The sequence below is a fragment of the Malus domestica genome, chromosome 11 (assembly GCF_042453785.1).
Source record: "Malus domestica chromosome 11, GDT2T_hap1".
Lineage (NCBI taxonomy): Eukaryota > Viridiplantae > Streptophyta > Magnoliopsida > Rosales > Rosaceae > Malus > Malus domestica.
In genome coordinates, this window is record NC_091671.1 from 13,014,449 (window position 1) to 13,038,334 (window position 23,886).

The following is a 23,886-nucleotide window of genomic DNA, read 5'->3' on the forward strand; positions in this document are numbered from 1 at the left end:
CAACTTCTTGAGGTCTTTGAAGTTCACATGCCCAAGTCTCTTATGCCACGGCACACTAGCTTCATCAATAACTTTATGGCACTTGGAGTATTAAGCAACTTTAGAGATATCAAGAATGTAGCAATTGTCTCCAAATCTCTAGAGTACAAGCAAGTTCTTTCCATGTCCATCTACAATCCAACACCCTCTTTTTGAGAAGCACACTTCATCAGCCATTGTTGGAAGTATGCCCACAAAGCCACTCGTTTGATGTAATAGCTTTTGGAATACTTATTGTGTTAAACTATAATATGTTTAATGAAGGGAAAATCTTATTGTTAATCACTATTTATTGTATTGTGTGTTTAAGCAATAAAGGAATCCAAGGAATGTATTTAATCTAAGATAGAAGTGATCTAAGTAAGTTAGATTAACGAGACCTTTCTCCTATGTTCATTCCTAAAACGTACCTAGCCATAGGATTGCCAATTGGGCATTGACAATCCGCTAATGTTAGTATTGCTATGTTAACTCAAGCGTGAGTATGACTAGTCTCAAGTCATTCAGTGTTGGACACTGGGACAAACACATAGGTGCTCAAAAGGTAATTGAGTACACTGAACAACGATCAAAAGGAGTTCGAACATACATGTCATGTAAGAACTCTTAAGTTGCAATATGCAAAGTAATCCTTTGACCTATGGCATCATAGATCTAATGGTTGGATCTTTGATCTTTGATCATGTTAAAGACATTCCATTGAGAGTGTCCACAGCATTGTTGGGGTCAAGCTATCTAGTCATGTAGGCATATGAATGCACAACAAGGGATCTCTAACATTCCATGGTGGAGGGAAAATACTCTGAGATATGATTCGGGAGTCTTTGGCCAAACCATACGAATATGACTTAGGAAGTTTGGTTCAAATCATATTAAGTTGAATCACATAGAGAAGTATCACATTAGATAGTAGACATGAAACAAACTATCACTCAAATAATGTGATTAAGAGTATTGTGAAGGACCGTATTGCATTGTAATTGTAATTGGATAGGTTCTCCAACCACTTTTACTTAGCTTGGGTAGCCATGACATACTGCTATATGTCACTCATGGTTTGTGGAAGCCGTGAGGATTATCAAACACTAATCTTCATCAAATGGAGAATTGAAATGTAGTTTCAATTCACAATCGATCGTTAAGAGTAACAATCGCCCACTGCCTCGCTAATTAGAACCTAATGGATCGTACAATGAGTAAGGATGAAAGTGAAGAAATATATATGAGATGGATAAACAATTAAATAGTTTAATTGCGAATGGTCAAAATTTATTAATTAGTTAATTAATCTTACGAAAGGTTCGTATTGGGCTTTTAAGTTGGTTTTGGGTTTCGGGGCCTACAAGGGTTTTTGGTCCACAAGGCCTATTGCGTTTAGGTTGTGTGACAACTAAAACTAAATGGAAATTAACCCAAAAACAAAGTCAAAACCGGCCTAGGGTGAGTGGATGCAAACTTGGCTTAATTGCAAGTTTGCCACTCACATGTGAGGTGGTATAAAGGCAGCTTTATAGCCATTATCTCACTAGGGGTTTTCTTGAGGAAAAGAAGAGAAACTTTTTCTCTTTTTTTCTCCATAGAGGCTGGCCATTTAGGGGAAGGATAGCTAGCAATCTTTCTTCCTCTAAGTCATCCATTTCATCTTCACACCTTATCCTTGGTGTGGAGACTTAGAGACACTAAATCTTTGGTGTTCTTGGAGATCCTTTCCTCATGTCCTCAAGGAGCAAAGGTTAAAAGAAAGAAAATCACATGGAAGATCTAAGGAGCTAGGAGGTGACTTGAAAGCCCTCCACTTGGGTGAATTCCTTGTGTAAACAAGGATGAGCTTCAAGGGTAATGAATCTTAAAATCTTTTTTTCTCTTTAATGTTGTTAAAGAGTCTTGAGGCCATTCACTAGGCTTTGAAAGTCATGGATTTTAGAATTGTTTTTGAATGCATGCCTACTTTAAAGTGTTATTAGTTTGCATATGTGTTCAAATGTTCTTAACTAGGACAAAAATTTTCCTTCAGCCATATCATCACATAACTGGCTAATGATAATGAGATTTGACTTCAACCTATCAACATAGCTAACATTTTTAAGCTTAAGTAATCCAGGGATCTTGACATCACATTTCCCTGTGATCTGAGACTTATCTCCACCACCAAACACAACACCACCGCCAATAAAGGGAGTAAGAGATGAGAAAGCATCATTGTCTCCAATCATGTGACAAGAGCATCCATTATCAAGATACCATACATTTGGCTTGGTAACCGATATAGCATTTAAAACAACAAGGCACCTGTTTGAGTCATTTTGAACCCAATTCGAACTTTGATTAATATTTCTTGATGAAGAAGAATGAACAAGCTGAGCAATTCTGTTGACTTCGATGACCAGACGGTCCACCTGGTCCTTCAGCAAGTTGGTCTTTTTAGAGTACAATTTTCTTCATTTTGGACGAATGTGCCCAACTTCACAACAATGATGACACATAGGAACAAATATTGTCTTTGGACATGGTTTGACATTCTGACATACAAGCCTAGATTCTCTCACAATTATTTTGGTGGGAATAGAATTTGAGCCACTTTTTACAAAACCAATACCACTTTTTTCACCGTGTAGTTTCCCAAAACTAAGCAACTTGTCAAATTTTTCAGCTCCAATAGTAAGGCAAATAACTTTATCATTTGCCTCATTCAGCTCAAGTAGCTGTTTTTTGTCAGCCTCATGATACATCACATTGTTTGCCTTCAACACATGAATTTGATTTGTCAAGTTTTCTTGAGATTTTAGCAGTTCTGGACCTGAGCTTCAAGAATAGAGATGACATCTTTATCTTCAACTTTGTCATTGCAATTATGAGCTTTCTCATTTAGCTCTTCAACATGAGCCTCAAGATAACCAATCTTTTTATCCAGTTCAATTCTGACTAAACGAAAAGACTTGTTTTCCTTTTGTAACTCAGTAACTTTCTTAGCTAGTTCAATCTTCTTCACTTTTGTAAAGCAAGTCTCATCAAAAAGTGTTTCATACTTAATGCACAATTCATTATAAGTCATCTCCTCTTTCACATTCAGAACAGAATCATCATCACTTAGAGACACCTCCTCAATTTGAGCAACGAAAGCAACAACCTTTTCTTCATCATATGACGACTCATCAGACTACACAAAACCTTGTTCATTGTCATCACTCCAAGCAACCATCATTGCCTTTTCTCGCTTTTAACCAAAGAGTTTGGTGTTAGCACAATCAGTTGCACAGTGCCCAATTCCACCATATGCAAAGCAAGGACCAGGTACCTTTAATAAACATTTGTCTCATTTTCTAGTGAACCCTTTATTCTTCACTCCAGTGGGTTGTTTTTCTCGACTGTTTGATGGCTCACTAAACCATTTAGAATCCTTCCTTTGTTTTTTAGAATTCTTTTGAATTTGTTTGACGAATAGAGTAAGATTATCTTCTGAGGCATGTCTACACACATCACCAACAGCCTCACAGTTCTGAACACCATGAAGGGCCACTTCTTTTCTCTTCTTGGAGTCACTTTCATCCATGTTAAGATCCATCTCATAGGTAATGAGTTTCCCAACCAATTTTTCAAGCTTGATCTCATTTAGGTCCTGAAACTCTTGAATGGTAGCATTCTCTACTTGAAATCTCTTAGGCAAGCATCTCAAAATCTTTTGAACAATGGTTGTTTCTTCAATAGGTTTCCCTAACCCCAAGGCTTCATTTGTTAACATTTCAACTTTCTCATAGAAGATCGAGAAAGTCTCAGACTCGAGCATTTTCAAATTCTCAAAATTTGAAAGGGTCATTTGGAGCTTTAGATCTCTCACTTGCTTATCACGCTCATGAAGAATTCAAAGTTTTTCCCAAGCTTGCTTGGTAGTAATGCAATATCGAACATGAACAAATTGATTAGATGAAATGGCAGAAACAATTGCATTCTTTGCTTTCCTATTTGACATAGCCGAAGCAATTTCTCCTTGAGTCCATTCACCTTTTAGCTTAATCACAGACTCTCCATTGACTAGCCTCGATTGAGCTTTCCACTCAAGAGTGAGATAATCAACAACAATAAGATCTTGTGATTCTAGAAAGATTTGAAATTTCTCGTTCCAAGCAGCATAATTTGTACCATCAAAGAATTAAGGTGTATTACACGAGCTATCGACACAATACGGTTTATGGTGAGATTCCACCCAATACCAGTAAATCCTAGAGATCACTCTATGTATATCTAGAGTAAGGCTCTTATACCAATTGAAATTGGTACCAGGTGGAATAACCTGTATATAAAAATTATAATCTGCTAGACTGACTAGTCAAGCCCGCTAGTCAACTAAGATGGATTTGTTAGTCAATAAATCTAATATTCAAATACCAATTTCAATTTCCAAAAACTATCCTTGTCAGCAAAGCTGTAGTTCGTTGCAAGTTATCAATGTGTCAAGTGAGCATAACAGGGAACACATGCCATTTAGATGTTCAACAGATATATGTACCATGTATGTGTGTGTGGGATGTGTGACACAATAAACATAACTTGAACTCAATAAATGTAACTTGAACACAAGATATTTTTTGCCAGAAAAATTCACGTCTGGGTTAAAAAACTGGGGACTCTCCATTGAGTCCAATCCACTAGTGTAAACAAAGCTTCATACAAAGATCACACAAGCTCAATTCCTAGATTCCTATTTACGGTGCAACTTTACCTTTGTGCAACCTTGCCTTACACGAGATGAACGCCTTCGGTCTTTACTAAGTGGCAGCTCCTCCTAAGCTTTACACCTTGCGATACTGATATCAACTCCAATCACGAAATGATATGATGTTGCATATAAAATCTGGATTCAAATGACTAGTCAGATTATCCAGTCAAACAGTTGAAGGAAGAATCTAACTTGAATCCAAAAGTTTGGTCTAAAAATGGATTTAAAGCTTAAAACCAGACCATGAACTTAATGCAAAATCTTAAAACACTGCCATCCTAATATACAATGATTGAGTGTTTAATGCATGAAGTTAGTTTTGCAGCTAGGGTTCCATAAATGAAGAAGAGGTAAGCTCAAAGATTTGAAAGCACTTTCTCTCTCTAAAATAAATTCTAAACCCCCAAGAACAAAATGAGACCCTAGGAGCAGATATACCCAAGGAAATCTGACTTTCCATTAGCCAACTTGTCCCCATGACACTTGTTGATTGCACAAGAGATCTAGGCAGATCAATGGCCAGAAACTAACAACCATCAGAAAGTTGTCAGTTAACCCATGTGGACTGTCTTAATTTGTGTGCCTAGACAGCTAGAAGTTAGTGCACAAAACTAACTAGACAATCAAACTATACAGAATGCAACACAAAATGAGATATGAAATGCACATGCATGAACAAACCTCTTGATGTGAAATGAGCTACTTCATGAACATTTCCTCCAGCAGCAACAACCTATAATCTAAGTATATTCTAAAGCTAGATTGGGCATGTGTGATGGTTAAATTACAATATTTGACAAGGAAAGCCAAACACTAGACTTTACACATGCAAATCTATTTTGGGAAAATGCAAACAAACGAATGGATTTTGGAGTAATTCCATTTATAGTAGGTTTTTGAGTCTTTCAAGATGATCGTGTCAAAATTTCAGAATTTAATTCAATTGTGACGAATGACGCAATGCTGCCAGTTTGACGTCCAAGTTAGTGTTTTTTGGCAATGGGTGCTTTTGTAAATATGTTCAGGACATTTGAAGCTTTATAAAGAGTTCTTTTGGGCTTGTTTTTGGGGTGTCTAAGGCTCTGGATGTGGCAGATATTTGAACGGGCAGGTTATCCACATTAGTGCAAGATTATATTTCCTAGTTTATCTTAACTTATTTTGTTTCCTAGTTCTTAGAAGATATTTCTTATGAAGGATTTATATTAGTATGAATAAGGCTTATTCGGCCATTAGGGTTCTCTACGCTTCATTTGGAGAATTTGGCTAGGTTTGGACAATTTATATTCTTCTTTCAAGGTGTTTTCTATCTTTTTCTTAATAATATTTCCTTTGATTTTTATTATGATCATGTGTAACCAACTTTCTTTTGATAGGGCGAGGCCATGAGACTTAGCATGAATATGTAGTCTTTATTTAGTTGCTTATGATATTATGCATGCATACTTTGAATTATTAATTACTGTATTTAAACTGTCCTTATGTCATAGTGCTTTGCGACCATTAGGATGTTTAGATAAGTAATTGGATGCAATTCAGTCAAAATATCACCAGAGGATTGAGAGGGCTTCTTGTGATTGATAATTGTAATTCCACTAAAGCAAGTATAACGCATTTAAGGGTTGCATGGTTTTTCAAAAGATTTTCACAAAGCTTAATGAGCCTTGCATATTCCTATGGGGTGTGTTATCCACACACCCCTTTTTACTTCTCACACCTTCTTATTTTTCGACCGTCGAATCAAATGAATTGAAGAAGATCAAATGATATATATTAATAAGAAGTGTGTGAAAAGTAAAAAGGGGTGTACGAATATCACACCCCTATTCATATTTGCTCTGAATATCACATACAGATTGCATGTTAGATATATGTTCTTGATTAAATATCACGAGGAGAATATGCATAAGGAAAACCTAATATTCAAAGCTGCATGTGTAATTTTTAAGTAATTGGTAAAACTATATATCGTGAAGGTGATGGTGGATCCCTAATGCTTTTAGAACTTGATTTTCAAAACCTGTTTTCTTTTAGTTTAATTTCCTTTTGCTGATTTCTTTAATTGTTTTTATTAAAATTCGTTGCTATTATTTTAAATTCCAAAATCAATCATTTTTAAACTTTGTTTTAAGGGCAAAAGACTGTTTACTACCCTTATGTTTCGTGGTTTTCAACATTTAGTACATCAAGTTTTTTTCATCCCAGAATCATACCAAAAGTGTAAATTTTAGGACAATCTCGTACATCCGTTAGTCAAACTGTTAAGTCTCCCATTAACCGTGACATGGCGCCCATGTGGACAATGACTGGGCGCCACATGTCATCCACGTGAAAATTAAAAAATTAAATTAAATTAAAAATATATTTATTTATTAAAAAAAAACAAACAAAACCTTCATCTTCAATCCCACCCGTGTTCACCCTCCCATCACCATCTTCGACTCCATGCTCAGGAAGAAGAAGAAGAAGGAAAAACAAACAAAAAAACCAGAAGAAGAAGAAGAAGAAAAAAAAAACGAATCTGCCCAGAAGAAGAAGAAGAAGAAGAAGAAGAAGAAGAAGAAGAAGAAGAAGAAGAAGAAGAAGAAGAAGAAGAAGAAGAAGAAGAAGAAGAAGAAGAAGAAGAAGAAGAAGAAGAAGAAGAAGAAGAAGAAGAAGAAGAAGAAGAAGAAGAAGAAGGAGGAGGAAGGAAAAAAAAAGAGAATCTGCCTAGAAGAAGAAGAAGGAGGAAGAAGAAGAAGAAAAAAAAACAAATCTGCCCAGAAGAAGGAGGAGGATGAGGAGGAAGAAGAAGAAAAAAAAATGAATCTACCCTGAGGAATGAGGAGGACAAATCTGCCCAGAAGAAGAAGAAGAAGAAGAAGGAAGAAGAAGGAAGAAGAAGGAAGAAGAAGAAAAAAAAAATCTGCCCAGGAGGAAGAAAAGGAGGATGAGGAGGAGGAAGAAGAAGGAAAAAAAAAAGAAAAAAGAATCTGCCTAAAAGAAGAAGGAGGAGGAGGAAGAGGAGGAAGAAGAAGGAAAAAAAAAGAAATTTTTTTTGAACCCCTAAAAAAAAAAGTGAAAACCCCTCTTTTAAAAAAAAAAAAAAAATCCACATGGTGACCCACGTGGCGCCCAGTCATTGTCTACATGGACGTAACGTCACAGTTAACGGAACACTTAACAGTTTGACTAACGGATGTATGAGACTGTCCCAAAATTTACACTTTAGGTATGACTCTGGGACGAAAAAAAATTGATGTACTAAATGTTGAAAACCACGAAACATGAGGGTAGTAAACAGTCTTTTTCTCTTGTTTTAAATAATTAATTAAGATTTGGCTTTGACAAAAATTGTTTTAAATAATCCATGTGGAAGACGACCTTACTAGAGCTGACTATACTATGATTACTTTATTCGTTTGCAAGTATTATTAAGTAATTTTATCCCTATTTCTGATGGTCACTGGCTAATTATGTGGGAGAGACCTCATAAAGGCTTCCTTAAAGTTAACGTGGACGGAACTTGGTGTTCGGAGAGAAAACTTGGTTGTGTGGGCATGGTGGTTCATGACGATTAGGGAGAATTGTTGCAGCCCAAACGTGCAGATTTGAACGTATGTTTAGGAGGGATTTTCAAAATCTTGTCATTGAGAGTGATTCACTTTAAGTTGTGACTAGGGATGGACAACGGTTATGGTGGGTGGATAACCGCAGTTATTTATCCATAACCGTTTATTCTCATATCCGCATAACTGTTTACCTGTTAGGTAATTGTCTAAACAGTTATACCCATACCCATAACCGTTTATAAACGGTTAACCATACCTATAACCGTGTACCCATTTAACCGTGTACCCATAACCGTTTATAAACGGTTAACCATACCTATAACCGTAACCGTTTAGTACCCGTTTACTCATTTATCATTTTTAAACCCGTTTATCCTTTCTTTTTAACCATTTACTTCTTTTTCACCCGTCCACGTGTCTTTTTTAACAACTTGAAAATTAAAAAAGAAAAATTTGTCATAATTTTATTTTTCTAACAATTAAACACCGTTATAGGTACATTCATCATACATTTCCGCATTTTAATTTTTTAAGTCCGTATATCATTCCAATAATTGAAATAATAGTTAACAGACAATATTTTTAACTGTTAGCAATGAAGGTAATATAAAATTTGCTAAGTATTCTTGGGTTACGAAAACTGTTAAAAGATAGTATTCTTGGGTTATTTGACTCGAAATGTAAAATATTAACATAATATATATAATGGACCATGAAATTTAAAGTGGTTAAGGAAAACTATATTATATTAGCTATAGAAATCATGCATTATAGTCAATAGTATTGATCTAAGTTTTGTCTGATAGGAAACATGGTTTGTGTTAATTTTACATATATAAAATAAATGGGTAAATGGTTACTCGTTTATAACCGTGATTAATACCCATAACCGCCCATTTAAATTTCGTGGGTAAACGGTTATACCCATAACCGTTTATTTATCTAAACGGTTACCCATAACCGTAATCGTGAAATTTAAATAGACGGTAACCGTGATTACCTATAACCGATGGGTATTTGCCCATCCCTAGTTGTGGCTGCTGTGCAGGATTTTCACGCGATATGTCTCACGTCAAGCTTATTGTTAAGAGGACACCAAAGCATTAATCGGTGGGATCACTGAAGCTTTTCCTATCCATGTGCATTGCCAAAGCCAATGGTATTGCACACCGCTTTAGCTTGTACTGCCCGCTTCAATGGTTCTCTTTGTTCTCTGTTCATGATTTGAGAAACCGCCAGATTTCATTACTAATGTAATTCAGCCCAAGCATGACGTTGACATACATGGATTAGATTATAGGGGGCAAAGTGAAGCATGAAAATTACTATAAACAATTTGACCAGAAAAGAAACGAAGACTATAAACACAGACAAGGTGAATAGAACAAAATATATTATTACAGATGGATAACATCATCAGATACATAACATTGCAGAGGGTGTTACAATGACATAAGTATACTTGGAAAGGACACGTTTAAGTATTGAAATTATTTCAATACCTGATTTCCTACGGAAAGGGATCATCTCCGGATCCCTTCCTCATAATCCACCAAATCATTGAATATGTACCATTGAAATTTGATCCAACGGCTACAAACAGGGGGCTACTTTAAAAGTTCTAATAACTTCAGTTGTTGGATCATATTTTAATGGCACAGATTCCCTAATTTGGTGGATTAGGAGAAATGGATCCGGAAATTATCCCTTCCCATTTCCTACTACCTATGTGTTTACTAACGAATACTAAATACATAATATAAAAAATGCGACTTCAACATTTCACAATCAATAATTCAATACATGAAAGATATTTAACTTTCTCAATTCACTTCCCTGATATCAGATAAGTAAAGCATTGAAGGAGATGATATAACTCGAATGATAATGTGTTAGTAAGGCCAAATTTTTGAACCAAATTTACAAATCAAATTATGAGTCATCAATAAAAAAGAAGCATGTTAATCAACACTTCAACAATAATCAAATAATCAACAACCATGTCATATGGTTTATAAAATTTTGTTTAAAGGTTTAGTACCAATTTGGTATTGCTTAACTGTAAAAAAAAATATGGGTATGAAAAAAAGCACCCAGTTTGTTTGTGCTTGGTAAACTTTCAAAATCAGCTTTTTTTCATAGTTTTAGGTGAAAAAAAAGCTAAAAAGGCAAAGTAGCAAAACCTAGCTTTGGAAAACCAGTTTTTTATCATAATACATGAGTAAACAATGCCATCAAATGAATTTTTCAAAACGGCAACCTTACCCTCTCTTTTTTCTTCATCCCAGTTCTGTACTCCACCCCCTTTTTCTAGTCACTCTTCGGCGCCATACTACCCAGATTCACCACTTCATCCCCTCTATCTCTTCTTACTCCCTAGATTCGCCACCTCATCTCTCTCCCAATCCCCACCAAATACACCCATCGCCACCTCGCAGACCATGATCCTAGCCCACTCCCTGCTAGATGATAACCCATATCCCACTCACCCATCCACCACCGCACCTTCCAAAACATGTAATGCCTTGGAAATCCAAATGCAGGAAATAGAAATGGGAGTGAGGACAAAAGTTCTAGATCGCCATAACTGAAAGAGAAATGCAAAGGGACGAAGGTGGGTGAGGACTTTGAAATTTCAGGAGGGATCATTGATGAAAAATGGAAGAAAAGCCAGAAACATTTTGGTAGAACGAAATATAAAGAAAGAAGAATGAAAAAGCTAGAAAGAAAGGGAAACAAAGAAGAAAGGATAAAAAGAAACAATCATGAACTTTTTGGCAAAAAGAAAAAGAAAGGAAGAAAGGCTCATAAGTTTTGTTTTTTTTTGTTTTTTTTGTCATTTTACACAATCACAGTTGTTTTATGTAAATATTTATCAAACACTATAACACTGTTTTTTTTTATAAAAAGCACTTTTACAATTATTGTTACCAAACACTTTACTATATTTCACAACTCCTTATTCTTACGGCACAATAAAAACAGTTTTTTTTTTCAAAACACAGCAATACCAAACTAACCCTTAGTTTCATTTGCATTACCCTAGCTCTAATGGTGCCTTTGGATGAGGATCTTTACTGTTCCATGAGACTTGAGATAAAGGGTAGAGCTACCTACATTTCACACTCCATTTTTTGGTTATTTTTAAAATGAGCCATGAAATTTCAATCTCTCACATTGCTCCCAATGTTTTAAAATTGTAGCTAGTTACGTTTTTTGTCCAATTTTAGCTAAATTGATGACACGTTGAGCATAAAACTCGTAATTGTGTCGATCTATACATCACATTACAACACATTTATTAAAAAGGGAACACAATTTTCAGACGTTATACAAAAGCAATACAATTTTAAAACCTTAATAGTAGATTCCATGACAAATGCCATCCCACGACACAGAAGAAGATAGAAATTCCAGTATTTATAAATAAATAATGCAGATAAGTACAACATACCCTTTCAGTTCGAGGGAATAGTATAACATAAACATACCATAGGCAAACAGTGTCTACCTAAAATAACAACTATCTCATAATAATAGTACTAATCTTAATCGAACTTGGCTGCTAACCAAGTAAAATATGCGGAAAGGGTATGTAGAGAAAAATACCACCTACAAACCGGGCAAAGGGCAATAGAAACTGCCGCCGGCTTGAAACAATAACCAAGCCTTCGCCCGTTTCCGATCTTGTCTTCCGTCGTAGTCAAGAGTCTCCGAAGACGGCTCGGAAATACGAAACACCCTCGCTATATTGTCTCATACAAGTGTAAGCAAGGCCAGCAAATTAACTACTACAAACTCGAGACGGAACTTCTATATCGGTCTCAATCGGCTAAACCGGCTTTTATCTTCAGGTGCTGCTTGAAGTCCATGATATCGCCATTCCACTTGGTCACGGCTTGATTTTCGCACACCCATATCTCCTGAGCTACCTGGTTTATGAGCCTGAAATCGTGGCTAACAAGAACCAGACCCCCATCCCACTCATTCAATGCCTCCGCCAGCGAGTCGATTGTCTCGATATCCAAATGATTTGTTGGCTCATCCAATAACAGTAACTGGGGCTGCCTAAACGCCAACCAAGCAAAGATCACACGGCTCCTCTGCCCGTCAGATAAATTCTTCATTGGCATTACTTGTGCCTTGCCCGAGAGTCCAAACCTACCGATTGCAGCCCTCATCTTCTCTTCCTCATTTCCTGGGTACTCTTTGATCATATACGCTAGGGCAGACAGTTCCATATCAAGCTTCTCAGCCAAGTGCTGATGGAACTGGGCAATTCTAAGGTGATTGTGCCGCCGGACCATGCCATCAGAAGGAAACAACTCCCCCGTCATCAGCTTCAAGAGAGTACTCTTTCCAGCTCCATTTGGCCCAACCAGAGCTATACGCGAGTCCAGATCAACACCAAAGTCGATGTTCTTGTAGATCAGATTATCTGGAGTGTAACCAAATGAGACTTCAACAAACTGAAGAACTGGTGGCGGCAGCTTTCCCACGTCGACAAAACGGAAGATCAGAACCCTGTCTCTTGCCACCTTCTCTGTAAGCCCACCGCGCTCCATTTTTGCTAGGGTTTTCTCTTTGCTCTGCGCCTGGCGAGCAAGTTTTGCTGACCCATGCCCAAACCGAGCAATATATTCCTTCATGTTAGAAATCTGTTCCTGCTCCCACTTGTACTGCTTCATCTGGTTCTCCTCCAGTTCAGAACGGGTCTGAACATACTGATCATAGTTTCCAGTGTAGATCTTCAATTTCTTGTTCTGCATGTGGATGATGTTTGTGCAGACACCATTCAAGAAGTCCTGGGAGTGTGAAATAACAACCAGGATTCGCTCAAAATTCTTCAACATCTCCTCCAACCACACACAAGCTTCTAGATCTGTTAACAAGGTAAGACAACTAACCATGAGCAACTCAAGCTATAAAAATATGTTGTACCAAAAGACGGACACAAAATCATATTAACGGAGTCAAACAGCTGCACAGACACTGAGTATCACCACAGTGAAATAAGTTTGCCAAACTAATACCGTTCAGAAGTCAACCTAAACAAGAAAAATAAATGTTGGGGATGGGGGTGAGTCAGAATTTCTTTATGCGAAGTTGTACTGTTTGAAAAAAATGCATCCAATCTCTCCACTTTTTCATGATAACTCAGAAAACTAAAATGACAAATCTGTATTAACAAGACAATGGGAAGGAGATGGCCGCACATAACTCCCTTTGCTGGTTCAGGAATGACACCACACCAGTAAAAAGTACCATTTGATCCCCCCAACTAACCTAAACTTTAAAAAAAAAAAAAAAAGTTAGAAAAGAGGGGAAATGTTCTATATCAGATTCCTGACATGACTTTTGGTCACTGATAAGTGGACCAATCCAACCAATCTTGGACACTGGCTATACATTTTATAACCAGATAAGAAAATGGTGAAACCCACTACACCAACAAACCTGATGCTACAACGAAAGTCTAGTTGTAATGAGAACTATCCTGCCCATATAATGAGCAAAAAAAAGAACCTAAAAGATTAGGCTTGTAAAGTGGAAAATTAACTAGGTAACGTGATTTCACAGGCCATACAAAAGACAATCTATAACATAAAAAACAACTCACAAAACTCAAATTTGAAAAACTAAAGCCAACAACTACCATGCCCAACTACTTTCTGTTTTAGGTCTCTCCTTTCCTTTCCTTCTCCATCCCGTTTTCTCACAACAGTATAAAGACTCTTTACACGATGGCATGCAGAGTAAAAACAATTTAAAAAGAAAGGAAATATAACCCATAAACAACAAAATTCCTTCCATACTACAGACTATTCAATACCACGGAATAGAGTAAATAAAAATCTAACACAATAACTAAAATTTCGAACCAGTTAAACTTACCAAGATGATTGGTGGGCTCATCAAGCAACAAGATGGTTGGGTTTATAAAAAGAGCACGTGCAAGTGCAATCCTCATTCTCCACCCACCAGAAAAATCCCGAGTTTTCTTCGCTTGCATCTGCTTGTCAAACCCAAGACCATAAAGAATTTCAGCAGCACGCTTCTCTGCAGTTGCTGCATCCAATGCTTCAAGGCGCTCATAAATGCGTTCAAGCTGCTCTCCACCGCCATCATCCTAAAAATAGGTAAAACAAGTCATAAGAAATGCTTACAAAGGTAGGAAGTTGCGTAAAACAAAAGCACTATTACAATTCCATTACTGGATCCTATCCTCTAATGGGTTGAAGCGATGACTCTATCCTCTCTAACGAGTTGAAGCAATGACTGTATGATCTATGATACACAATGAATAAAAGCATCTAGACTTCTGCGAATAGGTTACTGGAGCGTACTAGTGACGTTATTAACCCGGAAAGTTTACAAAACCCTTGTACCATTACGCTAAGAAACTATAACACTATGTTTGTATCAAGAAATTTAAGATTACTAAGAAATTTTAAAATCACGGTAATTGAAATGACGAGATTTTATTTTCTAAAATTTGTGAATTTTCTTGTTTGGTTAACCTAAAAGAATAATGGAATTGAATACAGAATTTGTTATTTTTAAACTCTCAATCATAGAAATTTGGAAATGACACCTATTTACATGGTATTTAAACTTGGGAATTGGATGTTCCAAATTCCAAGTTTTTTTCCATGCGGAAATTCTAAATTTCTATGTTTATGAATCCAAACAAAGGAATTGGTGCATGTCAATTTATAAATTCTGACCTTTATCCAAATTCCAAGTTTATTTCCTTCATCCAAACATAGTGTAGGGTCATTTAAAGAGGATTTTCATACCGAATTATGCAAACTTGTTAGTTTTTACCCTTAAATTTATTCACATTAATTTATAACGACTAACCAAACTCTGGTTATGTACTTTGATTACCAAAGAGCAAAGTAATACAAAATCTAACATTTAATTTACTACAGCATACCTGAGCTGCCAGTTCTTCAACTTCTTTCTCCAACTTTATCCTCTCCTCATCGCAGCTAATGACAGCCTCAAGTGAAGACATGTCTGAAGCTTCAATTTCCCTGCTGAGATGATAGATATCCATGTGATCCGGAATTGGAAGCTCTCGGAGCCCTATGGCAGTTAGGAGGGTGGATTTACCACACCCATTCAACCCAAGCAAACCATAGCGTCTGAAAAGGAACATGAAACACACAACTTTAGCATATCTATAAGTAAAACAAAATTACTTAAATCATGATTTTTTTTATACTTGAATAAAACATGTACAACTAACCTTCCGTAATTAAGCTCCAGTTCAGAATCAACTATCAGATCATGCCCATGGAAGGTAACTGACAGAGACTCAATCTGCAATGGGCACAAAAAAATGTCATTTCATCACTATTAACAACCATTTCAATTGGAAAATCAACTGAATCCATTGTTTAGAAAACAGAGAGCAAATGAAACGCATTAATTTAATCTTAATACCTAAAAAGGTTTCAAACCATGATACCAAACTAATAACAAAACTAGATTACAACCTTTAAAAAACTAGGAAATCAAGTATTCACTTGTACACACAATATCAAAAACGAAACCTTCCTAGTCGAGCAACAAATATAGATTTGAGCACATAACTAAATACTAAAACCTTAAAGCTTTAAACTTTAATAAATAAAATTTACTGTGCAAATAAAAGAAAAACACTGCATCTAATTCTTCTTGCTCTATCACCCTTCTCCTACAACATTCAACCATATTTGCAGCTTACGAAAACTAACTAATTTCTCCCATGGGCCTATTACATTGTCTCATCGTACATTACTTTTTCGGATAAAAAATTAAGTAAATAAATATAAACTTAAATGGGACATTGAACACCTTATCACCTGAGTAAAGAAAAATTCACAAATAAATTAAATTTCTCAAAAGGAAGAAAAATATTAAGATATCATATTAAATACTCTATGTCAAAGAGACAAAGACCATATATATATGCAAAACAAAAATAAATGGAGACGAAATCGTATTGGAAGACATACGCGGATATCTCTAGAAAGTGGATGCGAGCAGAGCACGCCGGTGCAATTCCGATCCGAGATATGCATCGACCCGACTCCGTTGGCCAGCTTATCGGCTCCGTTGTCGGCCGCAGCCGCCTTTGACGAAGCAGCTGCCGCCGCCGCCTTCCCACCTCTCTTTGCCGCCGCCGCCGCCTTCTTCTGCGCCGCCTTCTTCTTGCTCGCGTCCGACACCATCGTTTTCAAAGATCAACCTGCACATCGCAAAATCATCATCAAAAAATAAAAAATTGCAACAATCCAATTCACACACATACATGCGTGTGTATATTATATATATATATATATATATATATATATTTGTGTGTATAGATATATGTAATGGGGAATTAGGGATTTGAGATTGGGGAGGTACCTTGGAGAAGAGAAGACGATCGGAGAAGAGAGGGAGGGCGGTGGGGGAGGTCAGATCTGGGATTGCGTTTCAGGTGGTGGGGGTGTACAGATATTTGGTGGTATGTCAGGTAAGAGGAGCAAAAACCCGTTGGACTGGGTTGTGGAGGTTTTCCAGAAAGGGAGGTGGAGGATTTGGGAATTTATAAGCGGTTCCAGGCTCTGGGAAGCGGGGAGGTTAGGGTTGAGGTGGCTTTCCACGTGTTCGTCGGTTATAGGCGGTTCCATCCACACTATGTGGGTTGGGTTGCGTATGCGGATGGGACTCCTCTTCGGCGTTGATTTTTCTGGTGAATGGACGGTGCCGTTTCGGGTAGAGAGAGCTTGGGCTTGCGGAGATGGGCCTATTCGATGTACTTAGTTCAGTGATTTCAATTTTAGTCCAATAACTAAACCCAACAAAACAAAACGGTGCCGTTTTTCTTAACAAAACAAAATGGTGGCGCTTTTTGCTCATAATTTTTTTTGTTATAACTCAACTCAACCCATAAAAATGAGCTGGCCCAAAGTCCATTTAATCCACCTAGATGAATAGTAATTTGCTTCAATTAACAGTAAATGGTTAAATGTATCTCCATCCCTAAAAAAATGAGTTGGTCTAAAGTCTAGTCAATTCGTAAATTAAAAAAAAAATTATTTTTAATTTCGGATAAGATTTTTAATCAATCTTGTCACGTTACGTATCATTATCCAAAAGTATTATTTTTGTAGATAGATTTTCAATCATATTTTGAACCAATCTCATCACGAAATTTTAACAGTGTTCTAAAACGCGGTTTAGGCGACCGCCTAGGCGCTAGGCGGCGGTGCTCCTCCGCGATTAACCTGAAATTCGTTCATTAAATCGACAAGGACATTAAGGGGTGTAAGGCGGCCGTCTGCCTCTCTGTTTGCTAAAAGAGGAGTCGAATATGGTGAGAGAGAGAGAAAGAGAGGTAGATGAGATTTGTGCAATCACAGGGATGGGTGATGGCCGCCTGCCTCTCTGTTTGCTAGAAGAGGAATCGAATATGGTGAGAGAGAGAGAAAGAGATGGGGAGAGAGGTAGAAGATATTTGTGCAATTGCAAGGATGAGTGATGGCAACAGATTGTTGAAGGTAAGTCTGCAATTGCAGAGATGGGTGCGGCGGCAAGTTGTAGAAGGTTTGTAATTGCAGAGAGGTGCGACTGCTTTAAGGTTTTAAGCAATTAGTAACTTTAGCTAGCATTTGTTAGGTTTGAATCGATTGAAAGATTAGTTAAAAAATAATGCAGGCCAACCTTTTTTTTATCGAGAGGCCCAACAATATGGGCTTAGAAAATGATACAACTTTGGAACTTTACATATATAACATGTATACCGATATATATTCTTTATTTATTTTTAAATAACATAGTATCAATGTTTATTTATATATATTATGTAGTAAATTTAATTAATTTATATGATGTATTACTTAAATCCGTCTAGTCTGTCTAGGTGCTAGGCCCCAGCCCGCCGCCCAACTAGCGCCTAGCGTTTTTTAGAACCTTGAATTTTAATCACTCTTGCCACGCCACATGTCATTATTTGAAAGTACTATTTTTGTGAATAGATTTCTGATAATATTTTAAACCAATCCAGTCGCATAATTTTGAACCAATCTTGTCATGTCACGTGTCATTATCCGAAAGTAATATTTTTGTGGATAGATTTTTGATAAGATTTTGAACCAATTTCGTTACGTCATGTGTCACTATCTATTTAGAATTCTTTAGAATAGATTTCGATAAGATTTTCAACCAATCACGTAGTGCCACGTGACATTATCCACAACCTTATCCCTTCTTTTTTTGTCCATATAAACCCTACATCCATCCTAATTTATACACCAAACTTAAACTAGCTCAGAATCATTCTTCATCGTTTTTAAATCTTGAGTTCTTACAATGTCTTCTTCAAGGAGATTGTATGAAATCGATGAGTAACAGAAAAAATTATTGTAGAATAGGAATAATTGTTCAATCTCAAGGATGGTGGAGATGAGGCGTTCGTAATGGAAGAGGAATAAGATGATGAACATAGAAGGCAAAGAGTCTCACATTCATGTCTTGTCATGTAAGTTGTGGGTTAGATCTCCAAACCCAGACGTGCCGCAAACTTGGATAGAAAGAGGGAAAGATGAGGTAATAATCTCTTGGATGATTATTTTATCCCCAACAGTGTATTCCTTGATCATTTTTTTAGACTTCATTTTAGAATGCAACGAAGTTTGTTCAACAAAATCATAATTGCTATTTGCAATACTTTGTGAAAAAAAGAAAGATGCTTTTCATGTTCTAGGTCTTCTTCCTAAGCAAAAAACTATTATTGCCTTGCAGATGCTTGCATATGGAGTATCTGCAGATCAAATGGATGAGATAGCGAAATTGGGAAAATCAATTGTTCTAGAGTCCCTGATGAGATTTTGCTTCGCATTAGAAACCCTCTACACCACTGCTTTAAGCGTCCTTTCCTACTTTTCAAATGTGTCGCCTTCCTATTGGTCCTGGTTTGCCTCTGGCGATGTGTAGAGGGATGTCGTGCATGACAACTTCTGGACCGGTTGGCACAAGTTTGTATATAGGACAATCTTTGACAACTTCCAACATTCCCATTTGTTGAATGAATTGTTTTTGTTGTTCACATTGTACCAAGCTTGTGCTTGAAGTGTCTATAAAATGTGGGATAAGATAATATCATAAAATGCGGGTGTAAAACAAATAAATAAATAAAAATATTGTTACCTAATCCGCTAAACTTCTGCCACTACTCAAATTAGTGGTAGCATGAGAAAAGGCATTTTTCCAACAAGTAAGCGATTTGTTGAGTTTTTTCCAATGACCTTGAAAACCTTGACTATTTCTTGCGTCTTTTACAGGCCTATCGCAAAACGTTGTAGTAATTCTACTCCAAAGTTCTCGCAATTGCATCTCATTACCCGTAATCGGGTCATGAGTAATTTGAACCTAACATTCATACAACGTAACATCTTTGATGACCCTCCAAGTAGCCATTTTTTGCACACAAAAGTATATGAAAGCTTTGGTTCAAAGTGTTGAAAATATTGAAATGTGGTGTAAGGGGGAAGATGATACAATAGGATCCTCTTCGAATCCTTTTGGTAATGATCTTGGGGATCCGTAAATCGTGTAGTCAGTTTTTGTCAAGTATTGTTTATTTTAATTTTTAAATAAAAATATTTAAAATGATTTTTAACCACATGATGTACAATGAACGGACATGATTCACGGATCCTCGGGATCTTCACAAAAAGGATCTAGACTCAAAGATGATGGTTAGGTATTTATAGGAAAAAAAAACTTCGTTTTATTTTTTTCCATATTTTAAAACAATTTTTAATAATTTTTATTAAGTTAATTAATTTGGACTGTTGGATTTGAAAAAGATTGAAATCCAACAGCCCAAAATTGGACATGTGGCCAACGATAAGAATTCTAACATTTTTTTTTATGTTTTTGGCCGAAAATCCTAGACCATTGATCTAGGAATCGGATGGCCCAAATGTTGCCACGTCACTAGCCTTTTGGTTTGAAATTCAATTTTTTTTTACCATTGGAAATCCAACGGTTCAGAAAACTAGCTGTTGGAAATCCAACGGCCAAAGACGCGTCATGTGGCCCATGTCCCGAGCCCCTATAGTGCATCTGCAGCGTGGGGCCTGCCGTCTATCAAATGTCAAGAACGGGCGCCCACGCGCACGTTTTTCCTACGCGCCTTATGCAAAAAAATTATCAAGCATTCGTTGACGTCAGCATGATGCCATATAGGCCGGCTCCTATGTCAACCCATTTTGGGCCGGCCTACAAACTGGCTTGGACTTTGGGCTGGCCTATTTTTAGGAGTGGAGGGGTTTTTTTGGGTGCCAGCCTATTTTTTTAGGCTTTGGACCGGCCTAAAAGATAGGGCTGGAGTTGTTCTTATAAGTGCTTGACATTTTAATCTTATTAGAGTTCAACGGTTTTTTTATTTTATTTTATGGAAAAGCATTTGACAATGCTTCTTGAATTGCATGTGTTTTAAAAAAAATATATTTATATGGCTCACAAGTAATATTAAGTTTTTATGTCAAAAATAGTTATAAGCATTTTTTGTTGTCGAATGCCACTTTAATTGGTTTTAAAAGTAGTCTTAAACATGCTCATAGTCATCTTTATATGTGTTTTGGTGATGTCATTTGTCACTTTACTGTTGCAACAAAAGGGACAGGGGGAGAGGGAGAAATGATTAATTAAAATGAGAGAAAAAAAAAATGATGCGAAGACTCTAGTACAAAAAGTGTTTGGTGTTGTTAGTTGAGTCTTTCTTCAGGTGAAATAATAGTGAATACTAGTAAAAATGCCCGCGTTCCATTGCAGATTTTGAATTCGTAACCAAAATTTAGCACATTCATTTTTAAATAATTCATCAAGAGCGGATTTCAAAGTACCAGCTATATACAATTCATGTGATGAGTTTTTCATATGAATTTGAGAGTGATGGCCGTTTATTTGGTATCTAAGGTACAATAGTATTTGGTGGTGATGTGGTTAAAATGACAGACTAAAAATTCAATCATGATTCCTTGTAGCATAAATAGAAAATGAGGTGGTGCAACATAATCTGTCAGTGATAAAGTAACTTGAATCAAAACTCAACTCAAAATTTACTATAGGTATCAACAATAACTTTATGCATAATTGAGACAAAACTGAACTTGATTTAAAGAATTGACTGAAGCACATGTCTCCTTGCATTTTAACCTCTGCTCTTATCAACTGGCCTAATTGCTGCATTTGAAGTATTGATTCTTATCATAAAGAACTTAGTATGCTACATTGTTACCACCGCTGGTCTAAGAATATGCTTAAAAGGTTAAAAAAAAAATTCTTACCAAAATGAATATTAAATAAAGCTCAGTGGCAAAAAAAGTGGAAACTGATTTACTATATATATCTGCATTTTATTGTAATTGAATATTCATTAGAGAATTTAGGAGTTAAACACATTCATCAATCACTATTAATATAATGAGTCCCTGTTAATATGAAGCCGTACCTAGGCATCCAATATTCATTCCACCATGTTATAAACTTGGTCACGCTTATATGATGGATGTGTAAAGTCCTGGCATGGTGCCCCGTAAGGAATAGCAAGTACCCTGCGTAAATCCTCATTCCGCAGAAAACACAACCTACTTGAAACATTAATCTTAAATCGTAATCTCAGAATTTTTCAAAATTTTTTAGAATTTATTAAAAATAGGTCACTGTTTTTTCGACAACTACTAACATGCATAATAGTTTTATACAATAGTACGGTAGTTGAAGATTTACTCACCATGAACTGTTATGTGCGCATGCACTGTGAAGCTAAGAATTGGAACCTCATTGATGCTGCATAGTCATATTAACTGTAAAACATGTAGCATGTTCAGAATGTGAACCAATATTCCAATCCTATGGGGACAAAAACCTAAAATGTATAAGTAACTCTGAAACAAAACATGCATTCTTATATAATAGTATACAATACAATTTATCAGTGATATAGTAACTCTTAGAGGATTGCATTTTTGAGGCACAACTGAACCTGATATAAAGGATTGCATGTACACAAACTTTGGTATTTGCTATCCTCTTGTCAACTTTGCCATTGGTCATCTCAGCAATAACATGTTGATTTCACATATCAAATTAATAAATTATAATGTTGTATAAAAGTTGACTATCTATGTTGATATAAATGGCAACATTCACTCCAAATTTCTGCTAAAACCAGAGAAATAATATTGTAAGAAAAAATATATTTCTAAATAATAAATAATTTCGGATCAACAAAGTTTGTCCACACTTACAACGATGCCAATGAAACCAAGTCCAAAAAGAACAATTGAAGATCCTTTTTTTCAGTTTTCTTGCATTTAAAGTGCTACTAAAACCTGATTTTGGAAAGAAAGTATTCAGCATCACATCAACTTCGGATACATAAGTGAAGACTGTAATGCTTTGAGTGTTAAATTTACCTGATTGTTCGCAATGAAAAAGAATTACTGCCAAACATTTAAAGTGCTACATTGTTCATATCATTATTACCTCTTGAAATTGCATTATAAATGCCTTTATAAACCTCACTTCACAAATTCTTTTGATTTTTTCTAATGTAATCTAATCGATCTTCTCCAAGTGTTGCATAAGAATTTACCAAAAATTGTTGCAACCTTCCTCCTTTTAACAATGTGTTGGATTGAGACATTCTTTCTTGAATCTGATAAGCTATGAAGGCTCGCATCGGTACTCTTCCTAATTTACATTCACGACCTTCATAATCTTTGTTCCATTTTAAATCAGGTTTATACCCATCTTCATCGTAAGGAAAAAGAATAGGATATTGTAAAAACATGAATTTTGGATTTAACTTTGTAACATGTTTTAATCCTCCATGTTTGAACTCTATAATAATATCTCTGTTTAAATAAAAATTTCCTATATCTCCTACTATCAAACCACCAATTTCATCACATATTGGTTGTTCATATTGTTTATTATCATTTGGTTGCCTACCCAACAATATCATTTTTAAAGAAGTGAGAGAATTGTTTTCAAATTTATCTCTAGCTATTCTGAAAAGTTTAACCAACTCATTTGATTCGTCAAACATCAAACCTTCCACAATATTTTGATCTAGTTTTTCATTTTTTTGGTTACAATTAACTATGTCAAAGCGATTTATTGCTTCATTATGAGTATCAAATATATAAAGCTGAGCAAATTTTGGACATTGGCCGTCAAGGGGTAACAAAGATCCTATTAAATGATGAAGTTGGCCACTAATTTTAAAAACGTAAGAACTTGATCCATTGTTAATTGAATGATCAACTTTGGCTCCCATAGAAGTAAATGCAAACATAGAGTTGTATACCCTGATATGTTTTCTAAACAATAAACTTTTTTGCCCTTTATTTGGATCAAGTAAATTTTCTAAAAAAAAAAGGGTGTTGGCTTCAAAATTGGAAGTTTGATATTTCCTTGTTGAGAACAAAGAGTAAAAACAGGCTTATTGTTTTTGGATCTTTGCTTAATCGATTCTTTGAGCCAAAAAAGTGCATCACAGTAATTGCATTTATAATTCTTATCTCTTAAATC

At 36.0% G+C, this 23,886-nt stretch overlaps 2 protein-coding genes across 2 annotated transcripts; both read right to left on the minus strand.

Annotated features, from left to right (window-relative positions):
- Nucleotides 1–2,030: 2,030 nt before the first annotated feature.
- Nucleotides 2,031–3,853, minus strand: LOC139189435 (uncharacterized). The gene is made up of 4 exons (XM_070808389.1): nucleotides 3,515–3,853; nucleotides 2,837–3,196; nucleotides 2,568–2,780; nucleotides 2,031–2,441 (listed from the first exon to the last, which is right to left on the minus strand). The coding sequence occupies exons 1-4, from the start codon at nucleotides 3,851–3,853 to the stop codon at nucleotides 2,031–2,033; spliced, it is 1,323 nt and encodes a 440-aa protein (XP_070664490.1).
- Nucleotides 3,854–11,707: 7,854 nt separating this feature from the next.
- Nucleotides 11,708–16,949, minus strand: LOC103447918 (ABC transporter F family member 1). Its single transcript, XM_008387142.4, has 6 exons — nucleotides 16,705–16,949; nucleotides 16,311–16,543; nucleotides 15,560–15,633; nucleotides 15,245–15,455; nucleotides 14,200–14,434; nucleotides 11,708–13,186 (listed from the first exon to the last, which is right to left on the minus strand). The coding sequence occupies exons 2-6, from the start codon at nucleotides 16,524–16,526 to the stop codon at nucleotides 12,129–12,131; spliced, it is 1,794 nt and encodes a 597-aa protein (XP_008385364.1). The 5' UTR covers nucleotides 16,527–16,543; nucleotides 16,705–16,949; the 3' UTR covers nucleotides 11,708–12,128.
- Nucleotides 16,950–23,886: the final 6,937 nt, after the last annotated feature.

Bases quoted from the DNA above. Each gene is read 5' to 3' on its own strand.
- LOC103447918 (XM_008387142.4), bottom strand. From the start codon at position 16,526: ATGGTGTCGGACGCGAGCAAGAAGAAGGCGGCGCAGAAGAAGGCGGCG. The intron at 15,634-16,310 runs GTATGTCTTCCA...TGCCCATTGCAG, and splicing joins CACTTTCTAGAGATATCCGC to ATTGAGTCTCTGTCAGTTAC. The intron at 14,435-15,244 runs GTATGCTGTAGT...ACCTATTTTTAG, and splicing joins TTGAAGAACTGGCAGCTCAG to GATGATGGCGGTGGAGAGCA.
- LOC139189435 (XM_070808389.1), bottom strand. From the start codon at position 3,853: ATGACCCTTTCAAATTTTGAGAATTTGAAAATGCTCGAGTCTGAGACT. The intron at 3,197-3,514 runs GTGTGTAGACAT...GGTTTTGTGTAG, and splicing joins ACTGTGAGGCTGTTGGTGAT to TCTGATGAGTCGTCATATGA. The intron at 2,781-2,836 runs GTCCAGAACTGC...CATGTGTTGAAG, and splicing joins TCTCTATTCTTGAAGCTCAG to GCAAACAATGTGATGTATCA.